General features: G+C 41.7%; 1 protein-coding gene and 1 long non-coding RNA gene across 2 annotated transcripts in view; one reads left to right on the top strand and one right to left on the bottom strand.

Moving 5' to 3' along the window:
- The window catches only part of LOC142210410 (uncharacterized), a 6,720-nt gene extending 5,578 nt beyond the window's left edge, over nucleotides 1-1,142 (bottom strand). Inside the window, exon 1 of the long non-coding RNA XR_012716985.1 lies at nucleotides 128-1,142. This is a non-coding gene — a long non-coding RNA (uncharacterized LOC142210410). The remainder of the gene's footprint in view (nucleotides 1-127) is intronic.
- Nucleotides 1-17,500, top strand: part of LOC142209952 (uncharacterized) — a 44,360-nt gene that overhangs the window by 26,776 nt on the left and 84 nt on the right. The window contains exons 40-78 of the mRNA XM_075278986.1: nucleotides 1,094-1,197; nucleotides 2,391-2,605; nucleotides 2,702-2,845; nucleotides 3,235-3,391; nucleotides 3,872-3,899; nucleotides 4,520-4,628; nucleotides 5,370-5,462; nucleotides 5,550-5,613; nucleotides 5,699-5,797; nucleotides 7,161-7,264; nucleotides 7,348-7,486; nucleotides 7,845-7,963; nucleotides 8,047-8,196; nucleotides 8,387-8,557; nucleotides 8,758-9,067; nucleotides 9,154-9,221; nucleotides 9,315-9,402; nucleotides 9,477-9,594; nucleotides 9,679-9,802; nucleotides 9,888-10,024; nucleotides 10,106-10,361; nucleotides 10,454-10,696; nucleotides 11,512-11,688; nucleotides 11,780-11,925; nucleotides 12,012-12,102; nucleotides 12,194-12,583; nucleotides 12,684-12,810; nucleotides 13,140-13,258; nucleotides 13,352-13,548; nucleotides 13,759-13,942; nucleotides 14,048-14,213; nucleotides 14,358-14,791; nucleotides 14,875-15,078; nucleotides 15,165-15,290; nucleotides 15,376-15,546; nucleotides 15,668-15,772; nucleotides 15,976-16,071; nucleotides 16,188-16,319; nucleotides 17,457-17,500. The exon at nucleotides 17,457-17,500 is cut by the window's right edge and continues 84 nt beyond it. Coding sequence (XP_075135087.1) covers nucleotides 1,094-1,197; nucleotides 2,391-2,605; nucleotides 2,702-2,845; nucleotides 3,235-3,391; nucleotides 3,872-3,899; nucleotides 4,520-4,628; nucleotides 5,370-5,462; nucleotides 5,550-5,613; nucleotides 5,699-5,797; nucleotides 7,161-7,264; nucleotides 7,348-7,486; nucleotides 7,845-7,963; nucleotides 8,047-8,196; nucleotides 8,387-8,557; nucleotides 8,758-9,067; nucleotides 9,154-9,221; nucleotides 9,315-9,402; nucleotides 9,477-9,594; nucleotides 9,679-9,802; nucleotides 9,888-10,024; nucleotides 10,106-10,361; nucleotides 10,454-10,696; nucleotides 11,512-11,688; nucleotides 11,780-11,925; nucleotides 12,012-12,102; nucleotides 12,194-12,583; nucleotides 12,684-12,810; nucleotides 13,140-13,258; nucleotides 13,352-13,548; nucleotides 13,759-13,942; nucleotides 14,048-14,213; nucleotides 14,358-14,791; nucleotides 14,875-15,078; nucleotides 15,165-15,290; nucleotides 15,376-15,546; nucleotides 15,668-15,772; nucleotides 15,976-16,071; nucleotides 16,188-16,319; nucleotides 17,457-17,471 — 5,920 coding nt within the window. The 3' untranslated portion in view covers nucleotides 17,472-17,500. The remainder of the gene's footprint in view (nucleotides 1-1,093; nucleotides 1,198-2,390; nucleotides 2,606-2,701; nucleotides 2,846-3,234; nucleotides 3,392-3,871; nucleotides 3,900-4,519; nucleotides 4,629-5,369; nucleotides 5,463-5,549; nucleotides 5,614-5,698; nucleotides 5,798-7,160; nucleotides 7,265-7,347; nucleotides 7,487-7,844; nucleotides 7,964-8,046; nucleotides 8,197-8,386; nucleotides 8,558-8,757; nucleotides 9,068-9,153; nucleotides 9,222-9,314; nucleotides 9,403-9,476; nucleotides 9,595-9,678; nucleotides 9,803-9,887; nucleotides 10,025-10,105; nucleotides 10,362-10,453; nucleotides 10,697-11,511; nucleotides 11,689-11,779; nucleotides 11,926-12,011; nucleotides 12,103-12,193; nucleotides 12,584-12,683; nucleotides 12,811-13,139; nucleotides 13,259-13,351; nucleotides 13,549-13,758; nucleotides 13,943-14,047; nucleotides 14,214-14,357; nucleotides 14,792-14,874; nucleotides 15,079-15,164; nucleotides 15,291-15,375; nucleotides 15,547-15,667; nucleotides 15,773-15,975; nucleotides 16,072-16,187; nucleotides 16,320-17,456) is intronic.

Below are 17,500 nucleotides of genomic sequence, written 5' to 3'. Positions count from 1 at the left end.
CTATCTATCTATCTATCTATCTATCTGTCTATCTCATATCTATCTATCTATCTATCTATCTATCTATCTATCTATCTATCTCTTTCTCTATACTTTCCCATCTCTTTAGCTGTCAGATTGCTATTACCGTGTAGTGTGTTGTGTTCCCGTCCTCTGCCCTCTCTTCTCTGTCGGCTCCTCTTTCAGTGTCTGTCTGGGGTGTAGAAAGCTGTAACCCACACTAAGTCTACATACTTCCCTTGCCATTAATGATTTGTCCATATGGCCTTGTAAAAACTTCCAGCCAATTATATCTCGCCGTGCCTAAACAGACTGGAAATCACAGCCTCGACACATTTTTACAGCTGCCGCCCTGCTCGATTTACCAAATATAGAGCACAAATTTGCTGGACTTGCAATTGGATGCGTATAAAAGTAGTGGATGAAGGCTGACCTTCATCCTTCACTGGCTCTGCATCTAGAGGTAAGCTCCTGTCCCTGGGCCGCACTGCCCCCGCTGGATATCCATATGGATTGTATTAAACTTTCATCAGGATTCCACAATCTGTGGAAATATTTTGGATTTTTTTTATTTTTTTTAAAGAAGGTTAAAAAATGGGCAATAGTCAGTGTCCTCAACAGACCATTCATATGGCGGCTAGAGACTTTGTTGAAGAATAAATTTATAAACGAAAATTAGAAACTTTTTGGATTTACGATTGGCCTTTATGTAGCTTTATTCCGAGCTGTCAGGGCGCTCGGTTTAGAACCCAGTAGTAACATGTCCGCCATGTTCATTACGTTAAGGTTACCATCTCTAAAACCAAGTCCCAGCCATTGCTCTAGGGCCTGTAAGAGGGAAAAGTTTTGGAGATGTCCACATCGGCCCACTTCTGTCCACCATTGTCCTCTCAAGAAACCAAACCAATGTGGCCTTCAGACGTAGCATGTGAATTAGGTTTATTACTATAGACCGTTGATGTCCAACCTCCGCCTAACGGATGCTGCAAAACTACAACCCCTGGAGGCTGTCAGGAATGCTTTGCAGCAGTTGTTGAGCCGCAGGTTCTAGACCTCGAAATTTAATATCTTAAATTTTTTACAATTTTTTCAGCTTCATCTTCTTGCCATTTTGTGGTCTTCATTTTCATCTTGAAGAAGTACTAAAGGTAAGTAGATACAATCAGAGAAAGGAACGTCAACATCACTGTAGAAGTGGTAATGTTTTATGTTTTTCAACAAATTCTAAATTTCCAAATGTTGACTTTTTGATAAAAAAAAAAAAATAAGCAAATTTGTTTATATTTCATATTACTGTCCATTCAATGAGATTGCCCTGGCTAAAGTCAGTTAGGCTGAGGCTCCACGTTGCAAAAAAGTTGCTTTTTTTGTTGCAGATTTTCCTGCAGTTTTTTGAGCCAAAACTAAGGCCACGGTCACACAGTGACCATTCATGGATTCCATCCTCCATTCTGCTTGAGAAATGCAGAGACTTTTCTCTCCACATTTTTTAGATGCAAACCCATGAACCCCCTTATAGTCTATGGGATCTGTGAGTTTCCACAGGTAACCGCTTTTTAGGTAGAATGGGTTCTGTTTTTTGGGTCCTCGAGCAGACCCGAAAAGTGGAAACCCCAATGAAGCTATGGACCTAGTGTAAGAATGGCTACAATGGTTTCCTTCTGCTCAATCCACTCCCAGCTTGGTCTCAAAAAACCATACCAAAATTTGCGACAAAAACAGCTGCTTTTCCACTATGTGCGGCCTACGGCTAAGACCCCACATAGCGAATCATTGCCAAAAAACTCTGCAGAAAAGATCATGGTGGAAACACATCTTGGTTTTTGTCACAGCATTTTTCTTAGAAGGTCTGCAGAGTCGTCCTCTGTGGACTTTCGTCCTCTATGATGGAAACCGCCAGCGTTTCCGTAGTTATAATTGACCTGCTGTGATTTACAAAAACGAATGGCAGCATTTCCACTGCAGATATTTTTCTGCAATGTGTGGATGGGATTAGCCAGAATCCCATCCACTTTGCAGGTTTTTGTGTCTTTTGACACATTGTTTCTGCTACGGCCAAAAAGCTTCATGTTTGCAATGTGGGGCCGCGGCCTAATGGTGGTCCTAGACGTAGTGATGGGGCCACTATTCAACTGCACTCATTGGGAATGGGACGCAAAAACATTTCCCGTGACATGTCTTCTACTGCCCTTATGCATTTTCACGAACAGTAATGAACTAAATCCTACGATATGATAAATGATAGAAAATTTGACGTAGGAGCAACTGGTCGGAATGAATTGTTTTCGTCTTAATGGTTGTAGCGATAACCAATAAACCTCAGCTGAATACAGAGTCATGTAATACAGAAGTACTCTAAATAATTGTATATTCTCTCCACGGTCACGCAGAAACAGCAGACGCCATGGGTGACGGAGAGATGGCCGTTTTCGGCGAGGCCGCTCAGTTCCTCCGAAAAACTGAGAAAGAGCGGATAGAGGCCCAGAACCGGCCCTTCGATGCCAAAACATCTTACTTTGTGATTGACCCAAAAGTAATGTACGTAAAAGGAATTATTCAGAGCAGGGACGGAGGAAAAGTAACCGTAAAGAAAGAAGATAACACCGTAAGTTCGAGCACAACGCGATTCCATTAACTGGTAAAAAGTCTTGACTACTTCTATTCTTGACGTTCTGCTTGTTCGTTCATTTTTCTGGTACAGACTGTAACAGTGAAGGAAGATGAAGTCTTTGCCATGAACCCTCCAAAGTACGACAAGATTGAAGACATGGCCATGATGACCCACTTGAATGAACCTGCTGTCTTGTATAACCTCAAAGAGCGTTATGCCGCCTGGATGATCTACGTAAGTGTTAATAATCTTTAATGATTTCGAGCCATTGTTGGCTGTCACATCAATGACACCGGGTAGATTATAAGATTATGTGGATTCATATATCCAGTTGTCACAATCATCTATGTTACGATGGCGGGATTGTGGTCATCTGTTACGGAAGATGAGGGGAGATGAGGGGGTGTCCTCCAGTAGGCCCAGGTTGTAACATAATAATGGTCCAGAAGAAGACACCCAAATTTGAATTTGGTCTATTTCCTATGGGTTGTTAAAGGGTAGCCCCCCCCAAAATAATTTCATCTTGTGGGCCCAACGAAGCTCAGTCCGAAACTGCTTGAAATTGACAAATATCTTGTAAATGTCAACGTGCAAGCATAATGATGACTGATTCTCTACCATAGACCTACTCTGGGCTCTTTTGTGTCACCGTCAATCCCTACAAGTGGCTGCCTGTGTACAACCCCGAGGTGGTGGCTGGATACAGAGGCAAGAAGCGTCAGGAGGCCCCACCACACATCTTCTCCATCTCTGATAACGCCTATCAGTTCATGTTGACTGGTAAGTATGAACTTGCTCTGATAAGTTTAAGGCTGACTGTACACATTAGATGGCTATCCCTCTTATCCCACTCACGGCCAAAACACATGCACACTGGGCTCAGTCGAGTGCGCATGGATTCTGAATGGGGACAGTGGAGATTTGGAAGGCCCTCCCATACATATTTGGTGGTCAGTTGGAGATTAGCCACCACCAGCAGAGTCTGTAGAGGACGGAGGTGTCTGGTAATGGCTTACTCCCCCTCTATTGAGAAGAAGGGCCTGCTTGGCCGAGCCGGGATATGTATACGGGTCGGAAATAATAGTTGTAGGCCACATGAGTGTTCAGTCACCATCTATCTAACGTGTACAGCCATTCTTAGCAGTACGATGGCTGGTTGTTGAGTTCAGTCATTTAGTACATGCTAAGCTCCTTGGAGGGAGAAGTCATTTGTATCTTCTTATAGACATTTTTTTTTCTCCTTCTTTTCTTATGTCTTAGATCGTGAAAACCAGTCCATCCTGATCACGTGAGTACCATCTCTTACAAACTAAAATAGGATACAGTCAAGCTACAGTATAGTTCATTAGGGAAGATTATTGTGGGATTGGGTACAATCCTTTAGCCAAATATCATACTGAGCTACGTTGTCATTCCTAATAGCCAAAAGATGACTTGCGGTCTGATAGGTTGGTCAGACCTTTGCCAGACATCTTGAGAACCAAAGCCCCATTGTTTTATACAGTGTAATATCCATTTCATTTTGAAGGATATCACCTTTGTTTCTATGGTCCCATGTGGAAGCCATGACATTTAGTACAGGTCTTATTCCTCTCTCATTGGGGTCTGGGTTCATTCATTGAAGTGTATGGAACAGGGATGCCATCTGTGCCATTCAGAAACTGACTGACGATATTGGTCAATACTTGTCTTTTTGGTAGTATATTTGTACTATCCACTAAGTTGTTAGAGAAGAAACACAATCTTATCTTTTGGGAATGTTTTGCTATAGTCATGGGGTTGATAGCGGGGTCGTGTCCACCGAGATTATGCATACATTTGACTGATGTTTCGGAAAAGGAATTGTCAAACAATTTGATTAGAATTGGGGCCATCTGGGTAACTGCTAAACCCATTTGTGTATCATAGTGGAGAATCTGGTGCCGGGAAGACTGTGAACACGAAACGTGTCATCCAGTACTTTGCAACAATTGCAGCCATTGGTGACAAGAAGAAAGATGAGGCTGCCAAGAATAAGGTCTGTTCTATCTATCTATCTATCTATCTATCTATCTATCCATCTATCTATCTTCTATCTATCTATCTATCTATCTATCTATCTATCTTCTATCTATCTATCTCCTATCTATCTATCTCCTATCTATCTATCTATCTATCTATCATCTATCTATCTATCTATCTATCTATCTATCTATCTATCTATCGCCTATCTATCTATCTATCTATCTATCTATCTATCTATCTATCGCCTATCTATCTATCTATCTATCTACTATCTATCTATCTCCTATCTATCTATCTATCTCCTATCTATCTATCTATCTATCTATCTATCTATCTATCTATCTATCTATCTATCATCTATCTATCTATCTATCTCCTATCTATCTATCTATCTATCTATCTATCGCCTATCTATCTATCTATCTATCTATCTATCTATCTCCTATCTATCTATCTATCTATCTATCTATCTATCTATCGCTAGATCTAAGATGCATTAGATGCAGTATCCCATCCCAAATGGATCTATTTGCTCAAGAAATAGGCAAATATTGGGGCTTCACCTCCTCCTTAACAGATTGGCTCTCTAGCTATTCTAAAAGTAAAACCAGTTGTTGAAGACAACACCAACTTGTTTAATTTTTGTGTAAATCCTGTTCCTTTGGTATTCTTAGTAAGTTCTTAATGAAACCTCAAGAAGGTGATGTAAGTCTTTACATGATAAGTCACAAAAGTCCTACATTGTTTGTTTTAGGGGACTCTGGAGGATCAAATCATCCAGGCTAACCCATTGCTGGAGGCCTTTGGTAATGCCAAGACCGTCAGGAATGACAACTCCTCCCGTTTTGTGAGTATCCATGAGATATCAGATCTAATAATTTTAGGAAGGAGGTCACATATAAGATGAGAATTAATAATCTCTTTTGGCATATAGGGTAAATTTATCAGAATCCATTTCGGCACAACAGGCAAGCTGTCCTCTGCTGACATTGAGACATGTAAGTGTAATGGATGGAGATGAATGTTTTAGTCTTTTATCAACCATCGCAGCTCCCTAATAGGTGAAACTCTTGATTTTATTAGATCTTCTGGAAAAATCCAGAGTAACATTCCAGCTGTCTGCAGAAAGGAGCTACCATATCTTCTACCAGATCATGTCCAACAAGAGACCAGAGCTGATCGGTAAGTTGATCTAATGAGGAAAGGTCTTCACTAGGAACATCCGAAATCCTGAACCACAAATCTAGTGATACTGAAATGCCGTATTTAGAATGAAATGCACATTTCCCAGGAACATTACAAGGTTTTAAGGGTAATGGTGGGGAACATCTGTCCTGTGCACTGTTCTACAATACACCAGGGCGGCAGATTATTATAGAGCAGTGGTCCCCAACCTTTTTTCCACCAGGGACCAGTTTTAGCAATACAATTTTTCTATGGGCCGGTGGGGGCGGGAAGGGGTGTGGATGGGGGCGGGAAGGGGTGTGGTTGGGGCAGGGAAGGGTGTGTGGTTGGGGGGCGGGATTAAGCATGGGGGTGTAGATTACTGATGACGGACACTGAAGGTTATGAAGATGGCTACTGATGACAGACACTGTTATGAAGATGGATACTGATGACGGATATCACTCCTAATGCTGCTATTAACTTCACTACAGCTACATTACACGTCACAGGGACAAGTGACGTGTAATGTAGTTGCCCAAAGTTTGGTAGGCGAGTGCGGGGTGGAACCAAAACCCGCTGCATGTTCTGCATAGTACTAGAATCCCGGACATACAGCGGGTCCCGGCTCAACCCCACACTTTGCTCACCTTATCCCAATAAGCAACAACCAAGCGTCAGTGTTGTGGATCCGGCTGGCGGGTCCTGACTCAACCCCGGGCACTCGCTGGCTCCACAGCAGCTGCTGACTCCTCGCCGCAGGTACATGGACCGGTACAATATGCCCCGCGGCCCAGTACTGGTCTGCGGACCGGCAGTTGGGGACCCCTGTTATAGAGTATTCCAACAGTCGATATTCAGTACTCATCTTCTTTTCCTTTAGCTGGGGTCCAAGCATTGGGATGTTGTGTGCACCAGACAGTTAAAGAGGAGCTTTAACTATTGGGTCTCAATTGATTCTGGTTCAAGGCCCGAATATTGGGACCTATAATGATTGATATCGCCGTTGTGGATATACTGACCTCACCGTAAGGTCCTTATAGCGAGGACAGATATTTTTAAAAAAAACCATATAGTCTGATAAGCCACACCCCATAACAAGCCACATGCAAGAAATCTTGTCCTATAACAAGTCACACCATTCAGTCAAGTCCTGTCAAAGTTGTATAACCTAAGAAAATATCAAATATTGGCAGCTATGGAAATTCAGAACCAGCAATGAGCACTATCTGGCATTTGCCGAGCTCTCTTATTCAAGGTTGCACAAATGTACATACATTTGTTATTCGAATATACTGTATATGACCATGTAGACTGCAGAAAATGCCACCAAGCAAGATCATACTATCAAATTATACATATGATTCCATTTCTTCTACAGATATGCTTCTCATCACAACTAACCCATACGACTTCCCATACATCAGCCAAGGGGAAATCACAGTGGCCAGCATTGATGACCAAGAAGAGTTGATGGCTACAGACGTAAGTTCTGCTAATGTCATAGGACAGACCCCTGGTCACACACAACCAGCTCGTATACAGTATACTCTGCTTATTATTAACAGAGCGCCATTGACATCCTTGGGTTCAATCCAGACGAGAAGGTCGGTATCTATAAAATGACTGGTGCTGTAATGCATTACGGAAACATGAAGTTCAAGCAGAAGCAAAGAGAGGAGCAGGCCGAGCCCGACGGCACAGAAGGTGAGAAGTGTGGGGTATCTTCATATGTGATCATTACAAAGTCACATAGATGGTCTCTGGATGTAGCATACGTTGTGCTACTATTGTCCATTGGTATCATTTTCAACTCAAAAACGTAAAAATATTTCCAATGGTCACAACACACCCAAGATAAATATCTTCTCCTGTAGCAATTCCACCTACGTTAGTTGTATCTATAAGAGTAGAGGCTTCTACTTCTTTGTTGTAAGACTCAAAACATGACATAAAGGCCGAGTGAGGGGAGATACGATAAGCAAGTTATTTTTTTGCTTAGAGATATTCAGTAAGTAAAAGGATAAAATCTGATTTATCTACAAGGTTTTCATGTCTTTCATAGTGGCTGACAAGGCTGCCTATCTGATGGGTCTGAACTCTGCCGATCTGCTGAAAGCTTTGTGCTACCCAAGAGTCAAAGTCGGAAATGAATATGTGACCAAAGGTCAAACTGTCCAGCAGGTACAGAATGTCCCAGGGTTTTAGCCTAGAGATCCCAATTTGATGAATATCACAAACCTGACTTGGTTTTCATTGCCATTTAGGTGTACAACTCAGTGGGCGCCTTGGCCAAGTCCGTCTATGAGAAGATGTTCTTGTGGATGGTCATCCGTATCAACCAGCAGCTGGACACCAAGCAGCCAAGACAGCACTTCATCGGTGTCTTGGATATTGCCGGCTTTGAAATCTTTGATGTAAGTAATGTAACATTGTGTGCCAGAGGAACAGAGAAGGATCTCTCGAAATATTTGCACTTATTTGTATTTGTAATCTATACGTATAGTTTTTGATATAGTCCCCTGTTTTATGGAGCTGTGCCCCTTGCTGTATAAATGTATCACGGATTGTAACAATTAATATTGACCAATATTTCCATATAATCAGTTCAACAGCTTGGAACAACTTTGCATCAACTTCACCAATGAGAAACTGCAACAGTTCTTCAACCACCACATGTTTGTGCTGGAACAAGAGGAGTACAAGAAGGAAGGAATTGACTGGGAGTTCATTGACTTTGGCATGGACTTGGCCGCCTGCATTGAGCTTATTGAGAAGGTATACAATACAAATAAGCTACCAAGTACCAATTTTACTATATATTATACACATAGCACAGCATACAGTATTGATTTTTGTACATTGACTGTATCAGTTATGACTATATCAATATGAATATTTTTTGAAGTGTGATACAATGCAGTACCATACGTATTATTCAACACATAATATGTTATTATTTATTTGTCCTTGATCAGCCCATGGGCATCTTCTCCATCCTTGAAGAGGAGTGCATGTTCCCTAAGGCGACAGACACTTCCTTCAAGAACAAGTTGTATGATCAACATCTGGGCAAGTCCAACAACTTCCAAAAACCTAAACCTGGCAAAGGCAAAGCCGAGGCTCACTTCTCTCTGGTCCACTACGCTGGAACTGTGGACTACAACATCTCTGGCTGGCTTGACAAGAACAAGGACCCACTGAATGAGACTGTCATTGGGCTCTACCAGAAGTCATCAGTGAAACTGCTGTCCTTCCTGTATTCAGCCTACTCTGGTGCAGAAGCAGGTAATGTATTGGCTCACGACATATCTAATAAGACAAAAACTCTCATTCCCACAGAACACAACTGAAAAATGTTCTCTATTATTCAGACTCTGGTGGAAAGAAGGGTGGTAAGAAGAAGGGTTCCTCCTTCCAGACTGTATCTGCTCTTTTCAGGGTAAATATAAATATCTTCAATCCACTTCATTGTATACCTGTGTCTGTATGTTATAGTGGATTTTCTCATGTATATCATTTCTTACATCTATAGGAAAATCTGAACAAGCTAATGAGCAACTTGAGAAGCACTCACCCTCACTTTGTGCGTTGTCTGATCCCCAATGAAACCAAGACTCCAGGTAAGGAGGTTTAGGTTTTAGTGATAACCCAACACTTCCTGTTTAGGTACCTACAAGTTATTTTGTCTTTATAGGTATTATGGATCATCACTTGGTCATGCACCAGCTGAGGTGTAATGGTGTACTCGAGGGCATCAGGATTTGCAGGAAAGGATTTCCCAGCAGAATCCTCTATGGTGACTTCAAACAGCGGTATGGGTTAAATCTAGAGATGGTTTTATCATGTATAATTAGTTCTTAAATTTCAATTAACCAATGTATCCCATCTTTAAACAGCTACAAGGTGCTGAATGCCAGTGCTATCCCTGAGGGTCAGTTCATTGACAGCAAGAAAGCTTCTGAGAAGCTTCTTGGATCCATCGATGTTGACCACACACAGTACAAGTTTGGACACACCAAGGTATTTTTATTATGCCTTTTAATAATAAAGAGATTTTCCTAAGAAGTGCTTCACTTTACTGTATTTCAACTTCTATGGTTCATAGGTCTTCTTCAAAGCTGGTCTGTTGGGTACCCTTGAGGAGATGCGAGATGACAAGTTGGCACAGCTGATCACTCGTACTCAAGCTATGTGCAGAGGATACCTCATGAGGGTTGAGTTCAGGAGGATGATGGAGAGGAGGTAGCTTCAAGATTAGGCTTATTATCATATAATTTCTGCTACAGCAACAATTTTTCTAACATAAGTATGCTTTGTTTCCAGGGAGTCTGTCTTCTGCATCCAGTACAACATCCGTGCTTTCATGAATGTCAAAACTTGGCCATGGATGAAGCTTTACTTCAAGATCAAGCCTCTCCTGAAGAGTGCCGAGTCTGAGAAAGAGATGGCCAACATGAAAGAAGAGTTTGAGAAAACAAAGGAAGCTCTGGCTAAGTCAGAAGCCAAGAGGAAAGAGCTGGAGGAGAAGATGGTCAGCATTCTTCAGGAGAAAAATGACCTGCAGCTCGCAGTTGCCTCTGTAAGTCATTATTGGTATCCATTATACAAGGACCACATATAAGAGTTCTGAAAGAGCAGAGTTTAATTTGCTTTGCCAAATGTATTTTGCAGGAAGTTGAGAGCCTGGCAGATGCTGAGGAAAGATGTGAAGGTCTCATCAAAGCCAAAATTCAACTGGAAGCCAAAATCAAAGAGGTTAATGAGAGGCTAGAAGATGAAGAAGAGTCCAACGCTGAACTGACCGCCAAGAAGAGGAAACTAGAGGATGAGTGCTCAGAACTGAAAAAGGACATTGATGATCTTGAGCTGACCTTGGCCAAAGTAGAGAAGGAGAAGCACGCTACTGAGAATAAGGTATTCATTGATACATACACTGTACCAGCACACCACTTATACCAGTTTATTATATTACATACCTATTTATTTCAGTGTTAGTGCCAGAGATAGTCAAAGCACAGCGCTCACCTATCTCTGCACCTGAGTGGTGGGCACACTTCCCAACAGCAGCTCCATTCAGAATGGTGGGATGAAAGTCCCCTCTTCTCCTGATCAGTGGGTGTCTGAGTGGTCAGATCTCTACTGATCTTCAAGTTATTGCCTATCCTATGAATACAGAATAACTTGCTTTCTTTGGGAAAATCCTTTCATGAGAACCAAAATACTATGGCTAATCAGTCTGGCTATAGGTCAGAGGCTAAGTGTGAATGTTGAGCAAACACCTAACACACATTCGATTGTTGACCAGTCGACTAAATTGGGCCGTTTTGGCCAATGTTAGTCTATATAAGCATGGCCACCTTACATCAGAATACCACTTAATTAGGGACCCTGTAACAAGCTCATCCCACTTCTGGGACCAGCTACAGTTAGCTAATATTTCCTGTAAAGCGATATAGTTTTTGACAATTTTGCCCCCATGTCAGCACAATTGAAAATAAGCATCATTTGGTAGCCATTGACAATCATGGCATCCCGGTTCTCTATTATGCAACAGTATCAATATGCTGTCATCTCTGGCTAACAGAGATAAATTCCAGCCCAGGAGTATTATGTCTCATATGCCCTAATGCACATGGCAAGAAATTGTCCAAAGAAGACAATCCAGTTATTATGACACCTTCAATCTCATAGAATACTACTTAATAGCGTCTAATATTCCCAAAATACAGGTGAAGAATCTCACAGAAGAGATGGCAGTACTTGACGAAACCATTGCTAAGCTAACCAAGGAGAAGAAAGCTCTCCAAGAAGCCCACCAACAAACCTTGGATGATCTGCAAGCTGAAGAGGACAAAGTCAACACTCTAACAAAAGCCAAAACCAAGCTAGAGCAGCAAGTGGATGATGTAAGTAGAATGAACTCATGTCATATAACATATTCTGGCCAATAATCTTTAAGTAGAATTAATTTGCATAGTAATGTGCATATTATAATAGCTTGAAGGATCATTAGAGCAAGAGAAGAAACTTCGCATGGACATGGAGAGGGCTAAGAGGAAGCTGGAAGGCGACCTGAAGTTGGCTCAGGAGTCCACAATGGACTTGGAAAATGACAGACAACAGCTGGATGAAAAAGTTAAAAAGTGAGACACAAATATTAATACTGGTTAGAAATGGGCCCTGGGTTAGAATAAATGTATTAAGTTTATTTTGTTTTTGCTCATAACAGGAAGGACTTTGAGATCAGCCAGTTCCAGAGTAAGATTGAAGATGAACAGGCTCTGGCAGCTCAGCTGCAAAAGAAGATTAAGGAGCTCCAGGTACAATTTCTCAGTTCCTTACTGAACATGACCCAAGCCAATATTTACTACGCCTCTTCATGCCTTATTTTTCTCTTAAATTAACCAATAGGCTCGTATTGAGGAACTGGAGGAGGAAATTGAGGCAGAACGTGCAGCCCGTGCCAAGGCTGAGAAGCAGCGTGCCGACCTCTCAAGAGAGCTGGAAGAGATCAGTGAGCGCCTGGAAGAAGCCGGAGGTGCAACCTCTACTCAGATTGAACTAAACAAGAAGCGTGAATCTGAGTTCCAGAAGATGCGCCGCGACTTGGAAGAAGCCACCTTACAACATGAAGCCACAGCTGCCGCTCTCCGGAAGAAGCATGCCGATAGCATGGCCGAGTTTGGAGAACAAGTTGATAACCTTCAGAGAGTCAAACAAAAACTGGAAAAAGAGAAGAGTGAACTCAAGATGGAGATTGATGACCTGGCCAGCAACATGGAATCTGTCTCCAAATCAAAGGTAAGTTCACGATCATACGTTCGGTGAGCAGTAAATTCCTAATATGAATTGCTTGGTTTTAACCTAAATAACAAGTCTTAATATCGACATTTTTAAACAGGCAAACTTTGAGAAAATGTGCAGAACTCTTGAGGACCAATTTAGCGAAATTAAAACTAAAGAAGATGAGCATATAAGAGTCATCAATGACCTAAATGCACAGAAAGCACGTCTCCAGACAGAAAATGGTAAGAATCTAATGAATCCAAATCTCTTGTCTAGTTTTACATACAGATGTGTCTTTCCTTACCTTTCCTCTTGTCTTTACATATCCTGAGATTAATGGTTCATAAAGACCAGCTTTACAAAAACAACATGATTTTTAGATACTCTGTCAGGAGTTGTTTAATATGTGCATCTCCCAGAGGTTGTGTTACGAACTGCAGCCTTTCAATGGTTTTACTAGCATGTTTGTATTATGACAAGTCAATGACAAATCTACGGAGTGGTAATGGTGGACACATCGGTCTATAACACCACCTGGACCAATTGTATTTCTGCTAATTTATCCCTAAAGGTGAATACAGTCGCCAGGTTGAGGAAAAAGAATCCTTAATCTCTCAGCTTTCAAGAGGGAAACAAGCTTTCACACAGCAAATTGAGGAGCTGAAGAGGCAACTTGAAGAGGAAACAAAGGTGCGGTAGAGTTTTACATAAATTTGACCTTTTGGGGTTGAATGATATAGCACCATCTCATCATCAATTCTTATCTATACCATGCTCTTAAAGGCCAAGAATGCCCTGGCTCATGGTCTGCAGTCTGCCCGCCATGATTGTGACCTACTCAGGGAGCAATATGAAGAGGAGCAGGAAGCCAAAGGAGAACTTCAACGATCCCTCTCCAAAGCCAACGGCGAGGTTTCCCAATGGAGAACGAAATATGAGACAGATGCCATCCAACGCACAGAAGAACTGGAAGAAGCCAAGTAGGTTCCACAATCAATATACAGATCATAATGTAAAAAAAACCTAATATACACTTTGAGAAAATTTGCTTATTCTGTCCCTTCAGTTGTTATGTTTAGACTGGATCCCGGATGTGAACAAACATTATATCTGATGACTTTTCTCAAACTCTAAGATCTAGGAGAAAGTTAATTATTTGTATACCTAATCCTTCACTCTTTGTGCGACAGGAAAAAGCTTGCTCAACGTCTTCAGGAAGCTGAGGAACAGATTGAGGCGGTCAACTCCAAATGTGCCTCTCTAGAAAAGACCAAACAAAGACTTCAAAATGAAGTTGAGGACCTCATGGTGGACGTAGAACGATCAAATGCAGCATGTGCTGCCCTCGATAAGAAGCAGAGAAACTTTGACAAGGTTCGTCCTCAAGGTTGATCTCATGTAGGGCGTTAACAGTATATAGTTTGTAGGTCTTTTTTGTATTGTTCAATCTTTTATATAATGAATGTTTTTGATGTTCAGGTGCTGGCAGAATGGAAGCAGAAGTATGAAGAAACTCAAGCTGAATTAGAGGCTTCCCAGAAAGAGTCCAGGTCACTTAGCACTGAGATCTTCAAGTTGAAGAACTCATATGAAGAGACATTAGACCAGCTTGAGACTCTGAAGAGAGAAAACAAAAACCTTCAACGTAAGTAAATAGCCTATGAAGTATTGAGAAGTCACATACTAAAAATGGTCTTCATAGCTGTCTAGCACACATGGCCATCGTATGGTTGTCCTAAAGAGATGTTCAAGACACTGGTTAATTTGATCTTCTTTTTTTGTAAATCAGAGGAGATCTCCGACCTGACAGAACAAATTGCAGAGTCTGGAAAAGCAGTTCATGAACTGGAAAAGGCCAAGAAAATAGTAGAGCAGGAAAAGTCTGAACTGCAGTCCTCCTTGGAAGAAGCTGAGGCAGCACTGGAGCATGAAGAAGCTAAGATTCTCCGAATTCAGCTGGAGCTGACACAAGTGAAGTCTGAAATTGATAGAAAGATTGCAGAGAAAGATGAAGAGATTGAGCAAATCAAGAGGAACAGCCAGAGGGCCTTGGAATCCATGCAGAGCACTCTGGATGCTGAAATCAGAAGCAGGAATGATGCCCTACGACTGAAGAAGAAGATGGAGGGAGATCTTAATGAGATGGAGATCCAACTAAGTCATGCCAATCGCCAGGCTGCAGAGGCTCAGAAACAACTTAGGAATGTACAAGGACAACTGAAGGTAGGTTATTTCAAAATTAAAGCAACCTGGAATTTGGTGCAAGTTGACCAATTTGGTAACTTTTGGAATCATCTCCTACTTAGGATGCCCAACTGCATCTTGATGATGCACTTAGAGTAAATGATGACCTGAAGGAACAGGTTGCTATTTCTGAGAGAAGGAACAACCTCATGTCAGCAGAAATTGAAGAGATGAGGTCAGCACTGGAACAGACAGAACGTGCACGCAAGGTGGCAGAACAGGAGCTTCTTGATGTCACTGAGCGCGTTCAACTGCTGCACACCCAGGTGAGATTTCATGATCTCATAGAAATGTTGATCAATAATTTTGGAGAATAATATTCACAAAATGATAATGTCCTTTAATCTATCAGAACACCAGCCTTATAAACACTAAGAAGAAGCTGGAAACTGATGTCTCTCAACTGCAAACTGAAGTGGAAGAGGCCATCCAAGAATCCAGGAATGCAGATGAAAAAGCTAAGAAGGCCATCACAGATGTAAGCCATCGTACCCAATTGAGAAGTATAATAAAAACTAAAAGAAAAAGTGTTGGAATTTTTTTTTATCCTTGTACCTTGTCAGGCGGCCATGATGGCAGAAGAATTAAAGAAGGAACAGGACACCAGTGCCCATCTTGAAAGGATGAAGAAGAACCTTGAGCAGTCTGTGAAGGATCTTCAGCATCGTCTTGATGAAGCTGAGCAGCTGGCTATGAAAGGTGGCAAGAAGCAATTGCAGAAACTGGAAGCCAGGGTGAGTCCATAGTGTGCAAAAAATACATAACACAATGTGAAGACAAATTTATATCATTGCAAGGTACAAGAGTCAAGATATGCCATTATATAACACGTATGATAATCACAATATATTACAGGTCCGTGAACTTGAAAATGAGCTGGATGCAGAGCAAAGGAGGAGCTCTGATGCAATCAAGGGTGTGCGGAAATTTGAGAGAAGAGTCAAGGAACTGAGCTACCAGGTTTGTAAATCTCCCACCATATGCTATTTCTTATTGTTAGTGAATTAAATAGCTTTATGGTTGGCAGGAATATGGCGACAAAGGTCCTGTAGACACATAACATTTCCTACAAGACATTGGAAGATGCTAATCTCTATTGATGAGCGAGGCCAGTAGATCAGGCCAATGAAATGTGCTAAAATTTTTGCTATTTCACTTCACAGTCTGAAGAGGACAAGAAGAACGTGTTCAGGCTTCAGGACTTAGTGGACAAGTTGCAAATCAAAGTCAAAGCTTACAAGAGACAATCTGAGGACATTGTAAGTAGATCACCTACTGTATAGCACGCACCTACCAAAAAGACGTATTTTAGATGAAAGACATAAAATTAGAAACATTTTCTCTCTCTAAAACAAATCTGTATCTAATATTTTAGGAGGAACAAGCCAATGTCCATCTGTCCAGATTCAGGAAGACTCAACATGAGCTGGAGGAGGCTGAGGAACGTGCTGACATTGCAGAATCTCAGGTCAACAAGTTAAGAGCCAAGAGCCGTGACATCGGCAAGGTGAGGTCCTAGGTTTCAGAGCTAACTTCAGCTGGGTATTATTTATCACTATACATATATATTTATACAAGTCTACCATTGAAGAGAGTTACTGTGGATACCAATAGCTACAGCTACCTGAAACCATGTTCAGTCTACAAGTACCTCATAACTGAACAGTACATGGTCAATGACATGGAAAAAAGATGCAGGTACATCATATACAACCTACAGACATACATCATTGATCCAGAGGAAGGCAAAACCCCCTATGAGGTGGATGCCACTTACCCTATATTAGAGGAAACATTTCTTCCCAACCCCAAATATGTCAAACAATAAAGATCTGGAGCAACCTCTTGGAAGTGAGAAATACTGTGCTTAATTCAGGATTAAGGATAGTGGGTAAGACGTCTTAGTCTGGCCATAAACATCAGAAACTTTTTTATTTATCGACTAAAAGCTTGCCTGCCCAACAGTTCTTCTTCCCAATCACACATGCATGGTTGGCTTGGCTGAGTTTTCATGTGTTCTTAATAAGGAGAGAGGACTCCTCTGTACACTCCAGACCCCTCTATTCTTTCCAAGTCCTTGTGTCCCCTTTAGAAACCTCTGTCCCCTCCAGAATCTTCTTTCCCTTCCAGATCCCTCTGTCCTCTCCAGACTCCTTTGTCCTCAGTCCAGACATCCCTGTCCTTTCCAGACTTCCAACCCTCTATGTCTCCGCAAACGCCCGTCTACCTCCAGACCCCTTTGTCTCTCCAGATTCCTCATTCTCCCAAACATCCTTGTCCCCTCCAGACTTTCCTGTCCCCTCCAGACTTCCCTGACCCATCCAGCCCCCCATGTCCCCCCAGACTCACCTGTCTTTTCCAGACCCTTCTATCCTCCATATTCCTCTGTCCCTCCAGATTCCTTTGTCTTCTCCCAAATATCCCCATTCTCTCCAGACCCCTCTGCTCTTTCCAGACCCAATTCACAAACCCAGATTAGCAGATTTTCAGTGAGTTTTTATGTTTTTTTTTCAGTATGTTTTTTTGATATTTATGAAATTTCAGACATTGACAGTAGAAATTACAAGGTCCATCAACATACGTTGTAAATCCCTTCCTAAGTACCTATATACTGGAGTTAATACTTGTTTTCTTCCTATTCCAGAAAGCAGAAGAGTAAAGAAGACATCCCTGATTTACCGAAGACGT

Source organism: Leptodactylus fuscus, chromosome 6, assembly GCF_031893055.1.
Source record: "Leptodactylus fuscus isolate aLepFus1 chromosome 6, aLepFus1.hap2, whole genome shotgun sequence".
In the NCBI taxonomy this organism is placed as follows: Eukaryota; Metazoa; Chordata; class Amphibia; order Anura; family Leptodactylidae; genus Leptodactylus; species Leptodactylus fuscus.
The sequence above is the reverse complement of the archived record's forward strand: the minus strand, read 5'-3'. Positions and strand labels throughout refer to the sequence as shown.